The sequence below is a fragment of the Ranitomeya variabilis genome, chromosome 1, assembly GCF_051348905.1.
Source record: "Ranitomeya variabilis isolate aRanVar5 chromosome 1, aRanVar5.hap1, whole genome shotgun sequence".
NCBI classification, from domain to species: Eukaryota; Metazoa; Chordata; class Amphibia; order Anura; family Dendrobatidae; genus Ranitomeya; species Ranitomeya variabilis.
Genome location: NC_135232.1, coordinates 660,145,420 through 660,169,108, shown reverse-complemented (window position 1 = coordinate 660,169,108; position 23,689 = coordinate 660,145,420). Strand labels below are relative to the sequence as shown.

The 23,689-nt window shown below is 48.0% G+C and overlaps 1 protein-coding gene across 3 annotated transcripts; it reads left to right on the top strand.

The window, feature by feature from the left end:
- Positions 1-493: 493 nt before the first annotated feature.
- LOC143775240 (exonuclease 3'-5' domain-containing protein 2-like) lies at positions 494-21,720 on the top strand. 3 transcript variants are annotated; one of them, XM_077263135.1, is made up of 5 exons: positions 494-934; positions 2,449-2,797; positions 6,359-6,615; positions 8,638-8,764; positions 20,583-21,625. In XM_077263135.1, the coding sequence occupies exons 2-5, from the start codon at positions 2,462-2,464 to the stop codon at positions 20,895-20,897; spliced, it is 1,035 nt and encodes a 344-aa protein (XP_077119250.1). In that variant the 5' UTR covers positions 494-934; positions 2,449-2,461; the 3' UTR covers positions 20,898-21,625. The 3 variants fall into 3 exon arrangements, with proteins under 3 accessions (XP_077119250.1, XP_077119266.1, XP_077119258.1); XM_077263151.1 differs by having other exon boundaries at positions 933-1,050; positions 20,583-21,720; XM_077263143.1 differs by lacking the exon at positions 494-934 and adding an exon at positions 1,066-1,308 and having other exon boundaries at positions 20,583-21,627.
- The last annotated feature ends 1,969 nt before the right edge of the window (positions 21,721-23,689 follow it).

Below are 23,689 nucleotides of genomic sequence, written 5' to 3'. Positions count from 1 at the left end.
CCGGCCTCCTCCCACTTTAGGACACTGGTTCGCTCTAGTTCCCCCAGTGTCACAAATACCGGAACCTAGTGCAGCGCCCCGAACGGATTGGCACAGAGCAGTCTAGAACCCCTAGACTCAAAGCGATCCAACACTCAGCCTCCCTTGGTGGCCGGGATTACAGGCGCACGCCACTGCGCTCGGCGACGTCACATGCTGCTATTACTGCCTAGAGGCTGCAAGGAGCCGTGACGTCATCGGGAGCCACAGCGCCATCTAGTGTCTGCAGGATGAAACTGCCATAAAGTCAGTAACATAAGTGTAGAGCTGCATGTGTTAGTTTATACCTGTTAGCATGTATACACCGTCACTGAGTGTGAGATTGGTGGGGGCAGACACCCATTCATGTGAATTTCAGCTGATCGGTGGCTGTGACCCCAACTCATCTCATATATCGATGACGTAACCTGTGATCTCGTCCCTGGAAGCCCCCTTAACCGATACAGATAACTCTCCCACCCCATCCCGCCCAGCACCATGACCGACAGTTGTCAGGATCCGCTGCTACCAGGCCACATAGAGCCCACATTATGGCTTCTGCACAGATTGCTACTCAGCTCTCCCAACTTCCTGAGTGGCATCTGTAACAGATCTCTACCCACTTAGTGACAGTAATGGTGGGCATATTAGTCGTCACCCAGCTTTCTGAGAAACAAATGTGAAAATCCATATAGTTTAATGTGTTCAGGCGGTGAGTTTCTTCTATGGCAGCGCTCGGGTCTTATCTCCAGAGAAGACAGTGCTCTGCTCTATGGAGCAGGTTCGGTTCCGGCCCTGCGTGACAGGAAGGGGTTAAACAAGAACGCCGGTCTGTATAAGAGGATCACTAGGGTGCGTGCTGACGTCACCCCGGAAGAGGAAGTGTATGAAGTGGTGGAACGCAGGCGGCGTGCAGGTACTGCTCCTCCGTGTATAGCGCTGGTTATGGCTGCTGCTGCTGCGGCGGCTCTCTGCGGACGGCTGTGTGTGGGGTTTATCTTTGTGGCCGCCATTACCGGAGACCATTGGATTGTGAGGGATTTCTTTCAGTGTTTAGTGCTGCTTAATCCCCCCTGCTGTGTGTTTGCTCCTTGCATACAAACCATCGGTATGAAATCCAGCTCTGTGACCTGGCCTCCTTATGTAGGCCTGAAAGCTGCCTATGGTCTGCCAAATACAAAGCTACTTCTACTACTACTACTAGCGAGTGCTGGTCTCCTGGGTTGTAATGGTGGAGATGGAGTGATGAGCACATCCAGACTTCCTATCTAGCCCTTTATAATGCTTCAGGTATCGGTGGGAATAAGTAACATGATGGTTTTAGGAGCAATGTTAATGGATTCCAGGTTGCTGTACAGTTCTGTAATAGTGTGGATATAAACTACCTTCTCAGATCCAGATACCCTGTCTTTGACAAACCAAACAAACCCCTTGTCAAGTGTACAGGTTTTGTCCAGTGCTATGGATCCTGCTTAGGAGGGTGGTTGGGAATAGCACAAGGAAGCCATTCATTTACTAGTGTCTCACGGAGTCATGGTTTTTGCACAAGACCTTAGATATATGCATCAAAATCTCTTTTTACCACTCTGTGGGGTTATAAAGAGTCGGCTTATAAATAAGTCTTGTATGAGAGGATTTAACCCCAACTGAAACACGGGGGGGGGGGGGGGGGGAGAATCCTAGTCAAAAATACATCATGTTAAATGTGCTATCATATGCTGAAGCTCTTTACAGATAATTACAGTCCCCATTGGAGATCCTGGAGGAAACACACTCAAGCACGGGGAGAACATACAAACTCCTTGCAGATGTTGTCCTTGGTGGGATTTGAAACCTGTGCTGCAGAGCTAACCACTGTCACCATGCTGTGATTTTTCAAATATCACAGTTCACCGACTGTGAACATACCTTAAGCCTCAACTTCCTTTCTCTCACCTGTTATTCCTATATGAAGTTTGAAGCACAGGAGAGCAGTAGCTGAGACGAAGGGCAGGTGCAGATGACTATGCTCTCATCTCAGAGAATTGGGTGACACTGATCAGACTGTGATTAGAGTGTGATCTGATTCTTTTGGAGGGCAGCAGGACACCTGCTAGAGTCTGTATATTCTCCTTGTGCTTGTGTGGGTTTTCTCCCACACTCAAAGGACACACTGATAAGGAATGTAAAGAGCTGTGTAGTTAATGGAGCTAAATAAATTATATAAATGAGAAAAACCCTTTCATTCTATGGTTTCCACGGGCCCATTGATTTGCATGGATGAATATGATCCAAATACCGGATCAAATGTTTTGTTTTTTTTCCTTTACACCGCCCCCCATCCCCCGGTTGGACTGGATTTAGATACAACTTTTCAAAAATTGTGATTGGTCTGTACTTAAAAGCAAAATGAGACACTGTTTTCATAATTCTGTCTTGACTCTTTACCAGGTCTTGCAGCAGAATGCCCAGACATGCAGGTATAACCCTTGGTGTCGCCTCTCTGGTGGGTACTACAGTTGGATGTCTTGTTCTGTGGAAGCTTATCAATCGCCGGAGGCAGCAGCTGTGTACTAATGTTGACCACAAAGACTTGTGTACTGCGTTGGCCGCAGAGATCCATGGATCGGATCAGAAAGTGCATCAATCTTTAGAAAGAGAACGATCTGTGTTTTCTGTGGAAAAACTTCTGCAGGCTCCAATAAAAATAGTCTCTAAGGCTGAAGAATGGGAGGCGGTGTGGCCTTCATTACAGCGAGACCTTGACGAATACCCAGTACTTGGGGTGGACTGCGAGTGGGTACGTTTTCAGATGTTTGGGCTCTCCTAGCCATTGTTGCTACCGTACATCTAAAAGTTTTGAAACTTTCGAGTATAAAATATTTATCTTCAATTCCCCAGCACGTGAACTTTGACTTGCTTACAAGTTCATTTCTAATAGTGCCTGCTTTGCCCACTTTATATTAGTCATGCAGTTTTCCCCCACCCCTCTGTAGTAATCTGGCTGCATTTACTGGGCACATGTTATCTAGACAAATTAGGCCAACTTCGTAGTCGGCGTTGTCATCAGCGATGTCCCTTTTCTTGGCATGTCAGTATGCAGTTGGAAAGGTGCATGCGTAGACAAGGCACATTATTCCAGAAAACTGGAAAAACTGATTTGTGGCCAGATCACAACTGAGGGGATACGTGACTGCTGTAAAGTGAGCAGAGAAGGCATGTCTGCAAATGTAAGTTAAGTTAATTGATGTGATGAATGCTGCCCATTTCAAGATGTTACTTTATCCTTTACTATACCTCCTTTTAAAGGTAATCTGTCAGTTTGACAAACCCTCCTAAGCCGTGTGTGTTCTGTTCTTCCCTCCCCAACACTGCCTATGAGATCAGCTGAAGGTATTGGTTGTAATGGTGCCATCAGCTGTGCCTGGAGAACAAAAGTGCTGCTGGAGATGAGCCTAAGCTAATTTCTGCTTTACTATGCAGTGAGAGTAGACTGTCAGTCATTACATGTCTCACCCTGGTAACATCGCTTTCATATAAAATGAGCTCTGGAGGCAGATTTTCTGGCGATCTGTGTTCAGTCCATGGATCCCGAACAACTCATCTAAATACTAGGAAGATGTCCTTTTATTCATCTTCTATGACAATATAGACACCTTAACTCTTTCGACCATAGGTATTTTCATTTTTGCATATTCCTCTTCTGCTCCCCTTCCCAGAGCCATAACAATTTTGTATTTTAAATCTTGGTTAGTATGGTCATTTCAGGGCTTTTTTTTTTTTTTTTTTACCTTTTGCATGCTTCAATAGCCTCTATGGGAGACTAGAAGCTGCACTACTTCAATTGCCTCTACACACAGGTGATGATCACATCGCCTGTGTAGCAGAAATGCTCACTTGCTATGAGCGCCACCCGGTTCTCATAGCAATCCAGCTATGACAAACCATCGGTGACCCACGATCATGTGACGGGGTCACCCATGGGCAGGATTAGTGATGTGCTTCTGGTAAGCACGTTAAATGACGCTGTCAGAAATTGACAGCAGCATTTAACTAGTTATCAGCCGCAAGTGGAACACTATTCCACCTGAGGCTGTTGCAGGCACATGTCAGCTGACATGAGCCCGGAAAGGTGCAGACTCGGCGCCAGAGCCCACAACAAACAGGGGGAGTCCAACATCGGCATACTGTTACACCCGATGTCGGGTTGATCCTACTGACACTCCCTTTTAAAGGATTATTCCAATCTTCATAAATGAGTACTGCAAGTGCTTGTAAATGCAAGCAATTTTCTGCTTATTAAAACTTTCCGCCGTTATTGAGAGATTTCATGCCCAGAAATACTACCTACTTGCAGATATAGGCTTAATTTGATGGTAAAATGCATAAAAGCGAACCTGTCTGCAGGATTTTGACTGTCAGGTTGGCAGTGTTATACTGATTAAAATGATACCTGGCGTGAAGAAATCAGTCTTGTGGTTTTTGTGTTAGAAGTTTTCGTGCTCCTGGGCGGGACTGTAGGCAGTCTGATCTTCCTACTCTAAACCAGAGAAACCAAGAAGAGTCCTGCCCACAGGCTGCCCCAAAGCACAGTCTGTCTCTATGATGAGGAACATGTTTGTGCTTCAAGGCGGCCTGTGGGCAGGTCTCTCCATGGTTTCTCTTGCTTAGAGCAGGAAGATCACTCTGCCTACAGTCCTGCCCAGAAGCACAGGCATCTCATTAGCTGAAAACTTCTAACGCTGATTACACAAGAACCACAAGAAGGATTTCTTCACCCCAGTAGTGGCTACAGGGATAAAATTAACCAGTATCCTCCCTGCAGCTGTTCTTTCCCAGTCATATCTGGGTACAGGGAGTTATGGTGAGCGTGGCTGTACTCCCTGCACACTACTAGGCAGCCTGTATGTGGAGGGCAGGCTCTCAGTGCTGGCAGTGATTGCAGCGCACTCAGTCTCACAGTATAGAGACTGGAAGGGAGTTTATTTTCTCTGCAGGTAGTGAAATTGGTCATGCCCTAAAAACACCCTTAACATTGTTTATGGCTTGGTGCCTTGGAGACCGACCTCCCCTGCTAGGCAGCAGAACACGTGCACTATTTACGATCCCTATTGCTTCAGGAGAGTGATAGCAGTAGTGGTCTGTCTAAAAAGCTACAATTGTAAAAGAAGTTGGTGAGATATTAATGGCAGTGAATTGCGATAGTGCTTGTTAAAGCGTTCTGACAATATCCATCTATGAAGATGAAACTAAACTTATTTTTAAAGGGGGTTATCCAACTTGGCGATGACTCTTCTGCAGGATTGTATAGCAAAAGTCTTAAATGATTCTAGTCTGAAAATTCACATGTAAACTGTGGCAGCTCTCAGGGCAGTGTGAACTTCAGCTGGACCTCAAATTCTGGTATTCTTGGTGCCTCTTCTGATTACTAGGCCCCTACGTGTGTGTGTGGTTGTGTTTGTTTGTTTTTGTTTTTTGTTAAAGACCTAAATGTGGACACTGCCTCTAGAGATGATTTGCTCAGCTGTAGTAACTGGCTTTGTATGGAAACTCTGTACTACATGAATACGTGGTATGCTTCTTAAGGTACCTTCACACTAAGCGACGCTGCAGCGATACAGACAACGATGCTGATCGCTGCAGCGTCGCTGTTTGGTCACTGGAGAGCTGTCACACAGACCGCTCTCCAGCGACCAACGATGCCGAGGTCCCTGGGTAACCAGGGTAAACATTGGGTTGCTAAGCGCAGGGCCGCGCTTAGTAACCCGATGTTTACCCTGGTTACCAGTGTAAAATGTAAAAAAACAAACAGTACATACTCGCCTTCGCGTCCCCCGGCGTCCGCTTCCTGCACTGACTGAGTGCCGGCCCTAACAGCAGAGCGGTGACCTCACCGCTGTGCTGTGCTTTCACTTTAGGGCCGGCGCGCAGTCAGTGCAGGAAGCGGACGCCGGGGGACGCGAAGGTGAGTATGTACTGTTTGTTTTTTTACTTTTTACACTGGTAACCAGGGTAAACATCGGGTTACTAAGCGTGGCCCTGCGCTTAGTAACCCGATATTTACCCTGGTTGCCGTTGTAAAACATCGCTGGTATCGTTGCTTTTGCTGTCAAACACAACGATACACGGCGATCTGACGACCAAATAAAGTTCTGAACTTTAATCAACGACCAGCGATATCTCAGCAGGATCCTGATCGCTGCTGTGTGTCAAACACAACGATATCGCTATCCAGGACGCTGCAACGTCACGGATCGCTAGCGATATCGTTTAGTGTGACGGTACCTTTAGAATGAATCTCAAATAGTAACTTATGCTAACGGCCCATTGTGACCCTTCATCTTATCTATTTATTTTTCAGGTGTCTGTAGATGGGAGAGCAAACCCGATTTCCCTGCTACAGATGGCCTCCCACAGTGGCTTCTGTGTACTGGTCCGTCTGCCTCGCTTGGTCAGCACTAGCTGCAACATTCCCAACACCTTAGTGGCTCTTCTGGCGTCCACTAATGTTCTGAAAGTCGGTGTAGGTTGTTGGGAAGATGCCTCCAAATTGATGAATGAGTATGGGCTCTCTGTGAAGGGCATTGTTGACATACGCTATCTTGCAATGAGACATAGGTAGGTGTCTTTTACAGATTTGTATTCACTATTGATCCAAGCAATTGTGTAAATTGGGATTAGCCAGTTACATAACTGGTTATCAATTTAAATGTGGCAAGTATCTTTTGTTCAGACACAAACTACCAGATTTTTCAGATTGAGACACACTGGACCATAAGACACACTTGGGTTTTAGAGGAGGAAACTACAGGAGAAAAAAAAATGAAATCAAAATGTGGTCAGTTCTGTACTAATATCCCCAATCCTGGTAGGCATGGTCTCCCTCATCCCCATCCTGGCATACATGGCCCCTTTCAGAAAAAAACATTAAAAAACCCACAAACCATTCTGCTTGCCTTCCCTACGCTCCCTCGCAGCGTCCTGTTCTGATGGCAACAGCTGATTTATGCTTCTAAGCATCACATGGCAGTGATGTCATACCCTGCCTACAAGCCAAGGACAGCTGCTGGAATACTTGCTGCTCCCCACGCCTGGAGTGTGTATGGAGAGCAGTGAATATTCACTGAGCTTCAATAGTGGGCACAGTGTTGGCTGCAGCTTCCTGGCATATGTGTGCCAGCTACCAAAGGGGATTAATATAATGAGTATTCATTTCTCTTCAGCAGCAGGTACAGGAGTTGCACCCCCCCCCCCCTCCATTTTCCTCCACTGTTTGTAGGAAGAGTGCCTCTTAGTCTGCAAAATACAGTATATAATGTAACACTGAAAGATCTTAAAGGGGTTTCCAGACTTGCTATGAGTATGTAGTCTGACTGCAGACTTCTGCAGCCTTACAGTTGCCACAGCCTGTCAGGATTTTCTGGTGATAAGCAAGCATTTTCAGACTTTATGGCCACATTCCTACTAGATGGTCTAGTTGGTATGAGCCTGTATGTACCGTATTCTTCGGACTATGAGACACACCGGACCATAAAGCACACCCCAAATTTGGGGTGAAAATTGCAGATTTATTTTATTTTTTATAAGATGGGGTCAGTCTTAGTGTCCGAATTTACAGTATCTTACCTGAGGGCTGGCGGTGGCAGAGCAGGGTCACAGGAGGCATGGTGTCGGCAGAGGTGGGGTGATGCGGTGTGGCGTGCACCTGAGCAGGGTCCCTTCCTGCTTAGGTGGGTGACGCCACGGCCTGGTGTCCATGGGGGGGTTCCAGCAGTGGTGTGGCGGCGGCAGAGGTGCGGTATGGCGTTCGCTGGGTCCCTTCCACCGGTGAGGTGATGCAGCTGCCCGGAATGCAATGTGAGCAGCAGAGCCGGGCTGAATATCGGTGGCGGTGGCCATCTTCCCGAGGCCGCGCGTGCGCAGATGGAGTGCTCTGATTCAGGAAAATGGCCGTGCGTGTGCAGATGGAGATTGCGGCGGCCATTTTCCTGAAGCCGAGATCTAAATCTGCAAACTCAGCTTCAGGAAAATGGCCGCCACGATCTCCATCTGCACACGCACGGCCTCCCGCGGCCATTTTCCTGAAGCCCCGTGAAGCAGAGCACTCCATCTGCGCACGCGTGGCCTCGGGAAGATGGCCGCCGCCACCACCGATAAACCGGTGATCAACCCGGCTCTGCTGCTCACATTGCATTCCGGGCCGCTGCGTCACCTGACCGGTGGAAGGGACCCTGTGCACGCCATACCGCACCTCTGCCGCCGCCACCACACCACTGCCGGTAAGCATGCATTGCGACTATTAGACGCACCCCCCAATTTTCCCCTTTTTTTGGGGGGGAAAAAGTGCGTCTTGTAGTCCGAAAAATACGGTAAATCATACTTGTAGTCAAATGACTGCCCTTCGTCGCCGGAATCCGAGAATGCTGAGAGCTTGTGGGTACAGTCACATAGTAACTGGACACTCAAACCAAGCCTGATCCATGCCTCTTAAAAGGACTCACTCTGTGAGAATAGGTTTTTAAGTAACAGGTGTCACTGGCAATCTTTCTACACTGTGACAAAACGAAGTTCTGTTTGTTTTACCCCTTAAAAATATAAATATATATATAATTATTTTATATTTTACCTTTTTATTTTCAGGAGGGACATTTTTCAAAACAGCCTGAGTCTTAAATCGCTGTCTGAAACTATCCTGTGCTATCCTCTGGCCAAATCTTTTCAGCTTCGTTGCAGTAACTGGGACGCCGAGGAATTCACACAGGACCAGGTATGTGTTTATATACCCCTTGCATAATACATCTTTCTCCTACGCCTCATTGGGGGACACAGGACCATGGGGTGTATGCTTGCTGCCACTAGGAGGACACTAAGTAGACAGAAAGATTAACTCCTCCTCTGCAGTATACACCCCATCACTGGATACAATTTCAACCAGTTCTTGCTTAGTGTCTTAGGAGGCACTTGGGTCTTTTTTCCAGACCCCAACTTTATTTATTTTGATTTTTCATTTTGAATTTTCTGTAAATTTTTAATTTTTTATTTAACGGAGTGAAGGGGGCGACGGGTCCTTTTTTTTTTTTCATAAGGTCCGCTCTCCCCCGAACCAACAACAGGCGAGCACGGCGAGTATACCTCCCCGTCCCTCTCCTGCGACGTATGGCGCACAAAAGGTTTGCGCCAGGGCAACGGTTCCTATACGGTCCCGCTTTCCCCCAATCCCCTCCAGGACCCTGCTTTACAGCAATGTAAGAAGAATGCAGTCCGGAGGGGATATTGTGCCGCAGTCCCCTCTGCTCATGGATTGAGTGCACATCACTGCAGCGTGATGCATCAGGGGCCTCTCCATCCCCATCCTGGGTGCATGGATTGAGTGCACATCTTCACAGAGGTGTCCGCTGTGAGAACCGGGACAAGGGGCTGTAAGTACCTTCAGGGGACCCCCCCTGCTCCTTCTTAGCGGTAGCGTTGCGGTCCGGGTCCCCAGGGAGAGGCACCGCCGACCGGGGGTCGGTGGTGCTCGGCGGCGCTACGTCGCGGCCGCCGCCGCACATTCGTCGGCAGGCCCTAAAAATTTAGTCCCCGGCTTCTTCAGCCGGAGTAGGCCGCAGGGGAAAAATCTCCTCCCACGGCCGTAGCTCCGCCCCCTACACCGGCGCTTCTCGTCTGGGACGAGAAGCGCTCTCCAAATCTCGGGGGCCATATTCTCACTCTCTCTCTGTACGGAGCCCACGCTTCTGCAGCGCTCAAAGGAGAATTCCTGCAACAGAACCGCCATCTCTCTCTGGGGACACAGAAAGGACCGTGGGTAAGCTGCTTCAAGAAAGCTTAACCCCTTCCCTGCGTATACTGCCCGCTCTGTCCCCAAGGCACTATGTCTCAATCTAAGGAGACAAAAAAGGGTAACAAGAAGCATACAATGTTTTTCACTGTATGTGCCACTTGCAATGCGGCCCTGCCCCGAGCCCACACTAACCCTTTGTGTGTAGACTGCGTCTCACCCTCTGTGCAGCCGCCCCCTGCCGACGCCGGTACCGTCGCCGATGCCGCTCCCGTTGATCCGGTAGAGCCTAGCCCCCCTGAGTGGGCAACCTCTCTGTCACGATCTGTGGCTTCCCTAGCCAGGGCAATTGACTCCCTCCGGGGCCCCCCTCCAGGTCGGACCGTGGAGGATTCAGACGACGATATGGATTCGTCTACCAGCAGGGGGCGTAACCGGTCACTTTCCACCCGGGGCTCTAAAAAACGTGTTCGCGTTTCATCCCCTGACCATCAGCTAGCGGGCCCTTCAGTACCCGCAAGCTCTGCTTCTCGGTCCCCTTCTCCTAAATCGGATGACTCTGAATATGAGTCCGACATTTCCTACGTTCAGGAACCCCCCTCCTCCCAGGAGTCTCTCGACTCTCTCATTGAGGCGGTAAATCAGACCCTGAAGGTGACTGAAGACTCCGCATCGGAACCCGAATACGCGGTGTCTTTCAAAAAAACTAAACGGGTTAAAAAGGTTTTTGTCACTCACCCTCACTTCAAGGAGGTTGTACAAAAACATAGGGATCGTCCAGATAAACGCTTCATAGGTCAAAAGTTCATAGAGGCCAAATACCCCTTTTCTCGGGAATTAGTCAAAGACTGGCTACAGTCTCCCTCGGTGGACCCTGCTGTGTCACACCTCGCGTCCAAGACCATCCTGTCTCTTTCGGACGGTTCCTCAGTTAAGAATCCCTCTGATCGCCAGATTGATCATCTGGCTCGTTCCGCCTTCGAGGCCACAGGAGCGTCTCTCTTCCCATCCTTCGCCGCCTCCTGGGTGGCTAAGGCTATGGTCTCTTGGACTGAGACTCTGTCCTCTAACATCCAAGCCAGTGATTTACCTCCAGAAGCCAGCATCCTGGTTAACCAGATAGTGCAGGCCGGAGACTTCATAGTCAATGCCTCTATGGACGCAGCTAATTGCGCTGCACAGGCAGCCGCCAATGCAATCTCCATCAGGAGAGCCCTGTGGCTCAGGGATTGGCGAGCAGATTCGGCTTCTAAACGTTCTCTAACAGCCCTGCCTTACCAGGCTGGTCGGTTATTTGGAGAAAAATTGGACCAAATGATTTCGGATGCTACCGGAGGGAAAAGTAAATTTCTCCCCCAGCAAAAGCCTACCCGGCCCTTTCGGTACCAGCAGCAACCTCCATTTCGGCCGTTTCGGCCCAATACCAACTGGTCTTCCTCATCTCCTACCCCCGCATCAGGCCGAGGTTCGCGCGGTGGCCGAGGCACCCAGGTCTCTTACAGACCTAATCGTAACTGGAGACCCAGGCCTAAACCTCCCGGATCTAAGGGATCAGCATCCCAGGGATCCTCCGCCCAATGACTCCTTGCACCATCCGGTGGACTCCGACAAAGTAGGCGGACGTCTACTTTTGTTCCATCAAACCTGGCTCTCAGTCGTTTCCGACGAGTGGGTCAGAGATCTGGTGTCCACCGGATACAAAATAGAATTTTCCTCCTTCCCCCCTACACGCTTCTTCCAATCTTGCCCTCAAAGGTCAAAGACCACGGCATTTCTCCAGGCAATACGGGCACTACAAAGGGACGGAGTCATCATTCCGGTCCCCCTAGAACAAAGATTCAAGGGTTTCTATTCGAATCTGTTCGTGGTCCCAAAGAAGGACGGATCACTTCGTCCGATCCTAGACCTGAAGCTACTAAACAGATTCATAAAAATCAGACACTTCAGGATGGAATCCCTCCGTTCTGTGGTCGCGTCTATGGAAAAGGGAGAATTCCTGGCATCCATAGACATCAAGGATGCCTACCTGCACATACCGATTTTCCCTCCGCATCAGCAGTTCCTTCGCTTCGCCTTTTGCGGGGAACACTTCCAATTTGTGGCCTTGCCCTTCGGTCTCGCCACCGCCCCCAGAGTTTTTACGAAGGTCATGGCGGCTGCCATGGCCATTCTTCATTCCAGGGGAGTGGTGGTAATTCCGTACTTGGACGACCTCCTAATAAAGGGTCCTTCCTACCCGGCGTGCGAAGAGTCCGTCGTTCTCACGGTGGATACTCTTTCTCGTCTGGGATGGAAGATAAATTTCGAAAAATCTTCTCCAATTCCGGCTCAACAAATCTCCTTCCTGGGGATGATACTAGACACTTCCCGCGGTCTGGTCATACTCCCTCAAGACAAGGTTTTGGCCTTGCAGCAGGGAGCCCAGCGTCTTTCTCGCCCAGTATCCCACTCCATTCGCGCCAGCATGCGAGTTCTCGGACAGATGGTAGCGGCCATGGAAGCGGTTCCATTTGCGCAGTTTCACCTCCGTCCTCTGCAACATGCACTTTTGTCGGCTTGGGACGGCAAACCGTCCTCCCTCGATCGCCGATTTATCCTGTCCCCTCGGGTCAGGAAGACCCTAAGGTGGTGGACGCTGAAGTCCTCCCTAACTCAGGGAAGGTCCTTTCTCCCAGTACGATGGCTGGTGGTGACCACCGATGCCAGTCTCATAGGCTGGGGAGCGGTCTTCAACCATCACACAGCCCAGGGGCGGTGGTCCGCTCAAGAGTCTCGCCTTGCCATCAACATCCTCGAGATTCGAGCTATCAGGCTAGCACTGTACCAGTTTCACCGTCTTCTGGCAGGTCATCCAGTCAGAATCCAGTCCGACAACGCCACGGCCGTGGCGTATATCAACCGTCAGGGCGGAACCCGCAGCAGGACGGCCATGCTCGAGGTGTCTCACATCCTCCATTGGGCGGAGTCGAACCATTCGACCATATCGGCGATCCACATTCCAGGTGTGGAAAATTGGGCGGCGGACTACCTCAGCCGCCAGGGCATCGCCTCCGGAGAATGGTCCCTCCACCCGGAGGTCTTCCAGCAGATTTGCCATCGCTGGGGGACTCCGGATGTGGATCTCATGGCTTCCAGGATGAACAACAAGGTTCCTCAGTTCCTTGCTCGGTCCCTCGACCCACGGGCCCTCGGAGTGGACGCCCTGGTCCTGCCTTGGCGCCAATTCCGACTCCCGTACATTTTTCCTCCTCTTCCCCTACTACCGAGGGTCATCAAAAAGATCAGGGCAGAGGGGGTACCAGTGATTCTCGTCGCGCCAGACTGGCCGCGTCGGGCATGGTACGCCGAAATGGTTCAGCTGGTAACCGACGTCCCTTGGCGTCTTCCAGATCGCGCGGATCTTCTTTCACAGGGCCCAATTTACCATCAGAACTCAGGGGCCCTGTCTTTGACGGCCTGGCTGTTGAGTCCTGGATTCTAGGCCAAGCGGGTTTCTCTCCCAGGGTGTCCTCCACCATGATCAGAGCTAGGAAACCTGTTTCCATGCGTGCTTATCACCGTACCTGGCGAATTTTTTTCTCATGGTGCGAGGCACAGGGACGGTCCCCTCTAGTGTTTTCTGTTCCTTCCATACTGGAGTTTCTTCAGTCCGGACTAGAGTCGGGACTTGCCCTTAGCTCCCTAAAGGGTCAGGTTTCGGCATTGTCAGTTCTTTTCCAGCGGAAGATTGCCAATAGGTTGCCGGTGAAAACTTTTTTCCAGGGAGTCTCCCGTGTGGCGCCTCCCTACAGGTCACCCTTAGATCCGTGGGATCTCAACTTAGTTCTCGGAGCACTTCAGGAGGCTCCCTTCGAACCGCTGCAGGACGTTTCCTTAACCCTCCTTTCTTGGAAGGTAGTCTTCCTGGTGGCCGTCACGTCCATCAGACGGGTCTCGGAGTTGGCTGCGCTCTCTTGCCGCCCTCCCTTCCTAATTTTTCATCCGGACAAGGCGGTATTGAGGACCTCTCCCACCTTTTTGCCCAAGGTCGTCTCCTCTTTCCACCTAAATGAGGAGATTGTTTTACCTTCGTTCTGCCCGACACCTGTCCATCGCATCGAGAAGGCTCTACACACTCTTGATGTGGTGAGAGCTCTTCGTCGGTACGTCTCGAGGACGGCTCCCTTTCGTACGTCAGACGTCCTGTTCGTACTTCCAGAGGGGCCCAGGAGGGGTTCTCCTGCTTCAAAAGCCACTCTAGCAAAATGGATTCGGTCAGCCATTCAAGAATCCTATCGTGTCAAGGGTGTGCCTATCCCAGCTGGGATCAAGGCTCATTCTACTCGGTCGGTGGGCGCCTCGTGGGCCATTCGGCATCAGGCGTCGGCACAACAGGTCTGCAAGGCTGCGACGTGGTCCAGTTTGCACACCTTTACCAAGCATTACCACATTCATTCTATTTCTTCCGCAGACGCCGCCCTTGGCAGGCGTATTCTGCAAGCGGCAGTTCCTTAAGCCGTAAGCCAGTGGTACATGGGGTATTAGCATATTGCTCCCCACCCAGGGACTGCTTTTGTACGTCCCATGGTCCTGTGTCCCCCAATGAGGCGTAGGAGAAAAGGAGATTTTTGTTTACTTACCGTAAAATCTTTTTCTCCGAGCCATTCATTGGGGGACACAGCACCCACCCTGTTAGCCTGTTTTGGCTTGTTGTTACTTCTTGGTTTTGACATAGTTGTCTTTGTTCATGCTCCTACTGCTTTACTACCGAACTGGTTGAAATTGTATCCAGTGATGGGGTGTATACTGCAGAGGAGGAGTTAATCTTTCTGTCTACTTAGTGTCCTCCTAGTGGCAGCAAGCATACACCCCATGGTCCTGTGTCCCCCAATGAATGGCTCGGAGAAAAAGATTTTACGGTAAGTAAACAAAAATCTCCTTATCAATTATTTTATTTTTTTTTTTTGTCATCTTGCCTTTGATGTGACTGTCACCAGAATTGCCATCTAATCTTAGAGCAGCATAATGTAGAGGCAGAGACTGATTCATGTCCCTTACTGGGCTGCATAGGGTAATTTTGATTTCCTGCTGGTAAAACTGATGTTTGTCACTAGAGGACTAGTAAACTTGCTGCTGTATAGTTCTCCATATTCATGAGCTCGGTATAACCCCACCACAGATTAGCAGTCTTTTGCCTTTGCACAGTGGCATTCAGAGCACTGCTAGATCTGCAGCAAATAGACCAGTGATTTTTTTACCCTTCGCCATGACAGCACCCACTGGAGAGATAGGGATCCGCCCCAAGGAACAGGAAACCTACAGAGACATAAAAGGGGGCGGTCCCCCTCTCCTCCTCAGTTTAGGTTTCCTGTTCCCAGGGGACAGGATCTCTGAAGACTACAGAAGATCTTACCTGGGCTAGGAGCATCCGCCTGTGCGGTTTCTGCGGGAACGGCAGGGGATGCAGTCCAGATGCAGCGTCGGGGGAGATTCCGTTAGACGGCTCCCCCCTCGTCTGGCCGGCATGTGGGATGGCTGAGTCCGGGAGAGACGCCGATTCCACAGGAGCAACGCTGCAGAGGTGCGGCCTTGAAGAGGCTCCAGACGCGGACCACCAGGTAAAGGGTCCGGGATCTGCGGCACAGCTGCAGCGGCAGCCGGTCCACCGCTCCATAGCGCAGGCCGGGATAATGGCGGCCGCACATGCGTGGAGCGGTGTAAGAATCCCCAGAATGACCCGGAGGTAGAGGAGCACTTCCGGGTCACTCACACAGCGGTGGGGGGAAGCGCGGTTTCGCGCATGCGCAGTGCACCGCTGTGGGAGAAAAGAAAAGAAAAAAAAAAAAAAGTTTACTGACCGGATCCTGGCCTATAAAAAGGGGGAAGTTGCAAACGCACAGGCGATGCAACATGTCGTCCCCAGGCAAGACTGTGGACCCAGCAGGTGAGCCAGCCAGCAGAAGGTCCTCAGATGCCAGCCACAGGAGTGAGACCAAGGATTCAAGATCCAGAAAGTCGCAGCCTCCTATTTCGGTACCGTACAGCTTCACTGGGTGAGTGTGATTTCCCCTCTGCCTATAAAGCTGACACCCTTTTCCACAAATGTCTTCTTCTCCCAGGCCAAAAAGAGACAGAAATCTAAGCACAAGCAATGTGCGTTATGTGACGAGCCTCTCCCAGATTCCCACCCCAAAAAACTCTGCAATCAGTGTATGGCGGAAACAATGCAGAGTCCATCTATGTCGGTCACAGATATATGGGCCATAATTAGAGAGGAATTATAGGCCATCTCACAAGCCAGTACCCCCCCTAAAAAATCCGGGAAAGAAAAGGCTATATCCAGCTCTGAGTCCGAGGAGGAAGGCGTTATCCACTCAGATTCCTCGCAGGCGTCATCCTCTTCCTCAACACATTCCGACATTGAGGGTCGAGCTTGTTTTCCCCTTGATGGGGTGGACAACCTAGTAAAGTCCATCAGGAATACTATAGGTTGTGAGGATACAAAAGACGACCAAACTGCACAAGACATCATGTTTGCAGGGTTGGCGGAGAGGAAGAGAAGAGCATTCCCAGTAATTCCTGCGGTTAAGGCACTGATAAAGAGGGAGTGGGAGAAACAGGACCAGAGAGGTTTTCTCCCGTCAGCCTCCAAAAGGAAGTACCCCTTTAATGATGAGGAGTTAATTTCATGGACTAAAATCCCTAAGGTGGACGCTGCAGTCGCCTCCACCTCAAAACAGTCAGCTCTACCAGTCGAGGATGCGGGCCTACTTTCCGATCCTCTAGATCGGAAGGCAGAATCGTCACTGAAACGATTATGGGAGGCTTCCACGGGCATATTTAAACCATCAATTGCCAGCACGTGCACTGCTAGATCCATGCTTGTTTGGATTGATCAGCTGGATCAACAGATCGAACAGGGGGTCTCCAGACAAAAATTGCGGGATGCGATACCACTAATTAGAGGTGCAGCAGCATTCATGGCCGATGCTTCAGCTGACTCTCTTCGCCTTGCAGCAAGATCAGCCGGTCTAATTAATAATGCCAGACGTGCGTTATGGATGAAGAGCTGGAAGGGGGATACGCAGTCAAAGGCTAAGATCTGCGCTATTCCGTGTGAGGGTGAGTTTTTGTTTGGGAAAGCATTAGACGAGATCCTCAAAAAAGCAAAAGAGAGGAAAAAAGCCTTCCCTGACCCCTCAATTCCTTTCTATAGGAAGACCTTTAGGAAGAGGCCGTTCGGGAAAAGAACACAAAATGAAAGATCGTCACGATGGGCCACAAGAGAGGGAAAACAGGGTGGCACTATGTTCAAAGGCCCCCCCTTCCGTAGAGATAACAAATTTTGAAACACCAGACACCCCAGTAGGGGGCAGGTTAATAATATTTAGCACCCAGGAACTTGACGTGATTTTTCGCCATTGGGGAAAGAAAAATTTTAAGGAAGGAATGAAAATAGAATTCCTCCAAATTCCCCATGATTCCTTTATTTTAACAGCCCTTTCCTCACCTGTGCAACAGAAGGCCCTTGAACTGTAAATTAGAAGTCTTATAGTTAAAAATGTTTTAGTTACGGTGCCAAAGGGACAAGAGGGTAAAGGGTTCTACTCTCCGTTATTTTTAATCCCTAAACCCGATGGTTCATTTCGAACAATTATAAATCTTAAAAAACTCAATACGTTTATTAAAAATTATACGTTTAAAATGGAGTCTATTAGATCGGCCATTAAGCTCCTTTTTCCAAATTGTAGAATGGGCGGCATTGATTTAAAAGATGCCTACTACCATCTCCCTATCCATAGTAGGTATCAAAAATACTTAAGAGTGGCAGTAACTCTTGAGGGGGAGATTCATCATTTCCAGTATACAGCCATGCCCTTCGGTCTCTCCACGGCACCCAGGATCTTCACGAAGGTAATGTTAGAAGTAATGGCCTACCTTCGCCAGAGAGACACATTAATCATTCCCTACTTAGATGATTTTTTAGTTGTAGGAAATTCATCCCTTCAGTGTGCGGAACGATTAGCTGACACTGTCTCGTCCTTAGAAAGCCTGGGCTGGATCGTCAACTATAAAAAATCCAGACTCATCCCACTTTCTCTTCAGACATTTTTGGGATTTAATCTAGATTCCATAAAGCAAAAATGTCTACTTCCCCAAGAAAAAATATCTCTTATAGAGGGTAAAGTTGTGGCGGCCATTCACAAACCTCAAATGTCCCTGAGAGCAGGAATGTCCTTGCTAGGATCCCTCTCCTCCTGTACTCCAGCCGTTCAGTGGGCACAACTTCATACCCGAACATTACAACATCAGATACTTCGGGAACAGAGAAAATTTCTGGGGCACCTTGAATCGAAAATAACTTTATCCGAGAAAGTCTTATCCTCCTTAGAATGGTGGCTAAATAAAGACAACCTAGCGGGGGGTGTCCCTTGGGTAATATCACCATCCCACACGATAACTACGGACGCTAGTCCCCACGGGTGGGGCGCACACATGGGAGATAGATTCTGCCAGGGAACCTGGGATAAGAATGAGGATTTATATTCATCAAACCTGAAAGAATTGAATGCGGTAAACTATGCACTGCGTCAATTTCTCCCACAGCTACGAGGAAACCACGTCAGAATCTGTTCAGACAACAGTACGACAGTGGCGTATTTAAACAAACAAGGCGGCACAAGATCAGACGCTCTAATGTCTTCCGCAAACAGTACCTTAATCCTGGCCGAAAAGCATCTGTTGTCCCTCTCGGCAGTCCACATCAAAGGAGAGGACAATCAACAAGCGGACTTTCTAAGTCGACACACTCTTCATCAAGGAGAATGGTGTCTCAATCCTCACATTTTCCACAAGATAACATTGTTATGGGGCAAACCCCAAATAGACCTGTTCGCTACAAAACAAAACAAACAAGTCCACAAATTCGCATCTCGGTCCCGTGCAGATCACCCGGACATTCTAGATGCTCTTCAAACACCATGGCAATTCAAGCTGGCGTATGCTTTCCCTCCGATAATTCTGCTTCCACAAGTAATACGGAAAATCAGGGAAGAGCAGGCCAGGATAATACTGATAGCGCCATTCTGGCCCAAGAGACCATGGTTCTCGTGCCTGCGGTCAATGTCGGTGACGGATCCTTGGGTCCTTCCCTCAATTCCAAACCTTCTCTCTCAGGGACCTTTCTTCCACCCTCAGGTGGACAGCCTCCACCTGACGGCCTGGAATTTGAAAGGCAGATATTAAATTCCAAGGGGTTTTCAAAAGGCCTAATTGATACACTCCTGCTTAGCAGGAAACCATCTACGACAAAAATTTACACCAAAGTATGGAAGAAATTTCTACAGTTCCATACTAGTTCAAACCCCTCTGAAGTCCCAATAAAATCTATATTAGAATTTCTACAGAAAGGGAAAGAGTTAGGTCTGTCAGTTAACACATTAAAGGTCCAGGTGTCTGCTCTGGGTGCCCTCTATGGCCATAATATTGCTGGTAATAAATGGGTATCCCGCTTCATCACGGCCTGTGAACGAGTTACTCCTGTCCACATACCTAGGGTAGCTCCTTGGGATCTAAATCTAGTCTTAGACTCTCTAACAGAATCTCCGTTTGAGCCTATAGACACAGCATCTTTAAAACACTTGTCGTTAAAAACAGCCTTCTTAGTAGCCTTAACATCGGCTAGAAGAGTCAGCGACATTCAGGCCTTGTCGATAGATCAACCTTACCTTCTCACATTTCATGACAGACTAATCTTAAAACCGGACCCCCTATACCTTCCTAAGGTAGCAGGGAAGTTCCACAGGTCACAGGAGATACATCTTCCTACCTTCTTTAAAGACCCCTCTACTCCTGAAGAACAAAAATTCCATACTCTAGACGTCAGGAGAGTAGTTTTGCAATATATTGAGAAAACTAGTAGTTGGAGGCAGAGTAGGGCTCTGTTCATATCCTTCCAGGGCAAAAAGAAAGGATATGGAGTCACAAGAGCAACATTATCCAGGTGGATAAGAGACGCTATCCGGTTGGCCTATTCCATGAAAAATGAAGAACCTCCGGAGGGCATCAAAGCACATTCCACCAGAGCCATGGCTTCTTCCTGGGCCGAAAAAGGGAACGTGCCAATCGAAGATATATGTAAGGCTGCAACTTGGTTGGCTCCTTCCACTTTCTATAATCACTACAGGCTCGACCTGTCTTCCGACTCTGACCTACACTTTGGCAGGACTATCCTCAGCACGGTGGTCCCCCCCTAGGTGTTGGTCTCTGGAAATCTCTCCAGTGGGTGCTGTCATGGCGAAGGGTAAATAGCCGGATTACTTACGGTAATGCTCTTTTAATGAGTCCATGACAGCACCCAGTCACATCCCTCCCTAATAAAAGCCAATGTAATTACTTCTATGAAGTTTATATTCTGATGATACATTGTGATGATTGACTAACACTGGCGGTCCTCCGGGTACTCTGAAATTAAACTGAGGAGGAGAGGGGGACCGCCCCCTTTTATGTCTCTGTAGGTTTCCTGTTCCTTGGGGCGGATCCCTATCTCTCCAGTGGGTGCTGTCATGGACTCATTAAAAGAGCATTACCGTAAGTAATCCGGCTAATTTTTTTTATGAAAATGACAGCAAGCAGCTCAATGACATTGCTGTTATCGGGGTCTGTACCTCTTACATTATGTTGCTCTAATGGGGTAGCAAAAACCTGGTGACAGATTCCCTTTAAGCTTTTCAACAGTGTGGGTGAGAAACTTTAAGCATCTTAAAACTGCAGCCGAGTTGGTCAACTAGGATCCTCTAACATTTTTTTTTTTTGTTTTGTTTTTCAGGTGTTTTATGCTGCCAGAGATGCCCAGGTTTCTGTAGCACTTTTCCTACAGCTACTTGGCTTCTTCTCCTCTGATGATTCGACCCCATGGGATTTCATTCTGAGCAAATGCCAAGGGCTGATTGATGTTCCGTTTAAAGGAAAAGGTGTAAATGGAGATATAAACATAATTCCCAGACAGAAGAAGGAAGGTCTTCTAGAACAGTCCAGCACAAATTCTCAGGGCGATCCCCGCAAAAATAAGAAGAAACCTCTGGGAGTGGGATATTCTGTGAGGTATTTCAGTTTGACTATCACAGAAGAATTTGATGGTTGATAAGTCCTATACTAACCCTTGTATAAGTTTATGTACATAAAGAAAATCTTGCTTGTCCAGATTTGGTGACCCCTCTCCAATGACAATGTCCATTCCTAGATGCAGACAAGCTCAGTACACCTCCGTTCCTTACTCTGTAACAAGGGGTACTGCTACTGCCATATGACTACTTGTGCATGCACTATTTTGCTGTATGAGAGGCCTCAACACAGAGTAAGGGCTCATTTCCACTTGCGAGAGAAAAAACGGTCCGTAATCTGGACCGAAAAAAACGGATGTAATGTATGCGATTGTTATGCGAGTGCAAAATATATATAATTTATTTATTTTTTTTAATCAGATTGCACTCGTCCGTTTTCCTCGCAAGTGGAAATGAGCCCTAAAGCTTGAAAACTGTTGCTCACAAACATCCAGATTTTTGCTATAGGCATGTTTTGGAACACTAAAGCCCAGCTACGTATCCATATGTTGGTTTGGTGTCTAGAATCCCTAAAGACATCACAATCCCATGTGGCTGATTATTTCCCCAATCTCACTTGTTTTGTTTTTTCTTTTTCTTTGGCTTCTTTCCTGCCAAGAGATCATCAGGTTTTGCTGCAGAAAAAAATGCTGAGAACACCTGGTGTGAAATTGCCCTAAATGCAGCTCTTTAGGTCAATTCTCCTAGATCTGCACACATTTAACAAAGCGTAAAGTGATGGCCTGTCCTAAAGTTATAATCCCTTTAAAACCAACCAATCTTATTCTTTTAAACAGGTTTTTCCAAAATTGAAAGTGATTTTAAATTAATATATGTATAGGTGCTTCTCACAGAATTAAAATATTATCAAACAATTTATTTCAGTTCTTCAATACAAAAAGTGAAACTCATAGTCATTACAAACAGTGATGTATTTCAAGGGTTTTTCTGTTAATGTTGATTATTATGGCTTACAGCCAATGAAATCCCAAGTCATTATCTCAGTAAATTGGAATAATTACCAAACATCTGCAAAGGTTTCCTAAGCATTTAAAAAGGTTCCTTAATCTGTTTCAGAACCCTCCCCAATCATGGGGAAGACTTCTGACTTGACAGATGTCCAGAAGGCAGTCATTGTCACACTCCACAAGGAGCGTAAGCCATAAGAGTTCATTGTTAAAGAAGCTGGCTGTTCAGAGTGCTGTATCCAAGCATATTAATGGAAAGTTGAGTGGAAGGAAAATATGTGGTAGAAAAAGGCACACAAGCAATTGGGATTACCACTTTCTGGAAAAGGTTAAGAAAAAGCCATTCAAAAATTTGAGGGAGTTTCAAAAGGAGTGGACTGCTGCAAGAGTCATAGCTTCAAGAGCCACCACACACAGACGAATCCAGTACATGGGCTACAAGTGTCGTATTCCTTGTGTCAAGCAACTCATGACCAATAGACAACGCCAGATGTCTTACCTGGGCCAAGGAGAAGAACTGTACTGTTGCTTAGTGGTCTAAGGTGGTTTTTTTCAGATGAAAGTAAACTTTGGGACCTAGATTACCAAATGAAAAGCAGAGTCTGGAGGAAGAGTGGAGAGGCCACAATCCAAGCTGCTTGAGGTCTAGTGTGAAGTTTCCACAATCGGTGATGGTTTGGGGAGCCATGCCATCTGCTGGTGTAGGGCCACTGTGTCTTATCAAGACCAAAGTCAGCACAGCCGTCTACCAGGAAATTTTAGAGCACTTCGTACTTCCCTCTGCCGACAAACTTTTTGGAGATAGAAATTTCTTTCTCCAGCAGGACTTGGCACCTGTCCACACTGCCAAAAGTGCCAATACTTGGTTTAAAAACCGTATCACTGTGCTTAATTGGCCAGCAAACTTGCCTGACCTTAACCTCATAGAGAATCTATGGGGTGTTGTCAAGAGGGAGATGAGACACCAGACCCAATAATGCAGACAAGCTGAAGGCTGCGTTCAAAGCAACCTTGGGCTTCCATAACGCCTCAGCAGTGCCACAGGCTGATCGCCTCCATGCCACACCACATTGATGCAGTAATTGATGCAGAAGGAGCCCTGACTAAGTATTGAGTGCATTTACTGAACATACATTTATTCGGACTCCCATGACAGCACCACGAGAGAGGGGATCCGCCCTTCAGGAACAGGAAACCTACAGATACAAAAGGGCGGCACCTCTCCCACGTATCAGTTATATTCCAGAGATTGAGAGGACTACCGCGGTTAGAAGCACATGATATATATAGATAGATATAAAGTGGGGCAAAAAAGTATTTAGTCAGTCAGCAATAGTGCAAGTTCCACCACTTAAAAAGATGAGGAGGCGTCTGTAATTTACATCATAGGTAGACCTCAACTATGGGAGACAAACTGAGAAACAAAAATCCAGAAAATCACAGTCTGTTTTTTTATCATTTTATTTGCATATTATGGTGGAAAATAAGTATTTGGTCAGAAACAAAATTTCATCTCAATACTTTGTAATACATCCTTTGTTGGCAATGACAGAGGTCAAACGTTTTCTGTAAGTCTTCACAAGGTTGCCACACACTGTTGTTGGTATGTTGGCCCATTCCTCCATGCAGATCTCAACCCTATAGAAAACCTTTGGAGGGATTTGAAAGTCCGTGTTGCCAAGCGAAAAGCCAAAAACATCACTGCTCTAGAGGAGATCTGCATGGAGGAATGGGCCAACATACCAACAACAGTGGTTGGCAACCTTGTGAAGACTTACAGAAAACGTTTGACCTCTGTAATACATCCTTTGTTGGCAATGACAAAGTATTGAGATGAAATTTTGTTTCTGACCAAATACTTATTT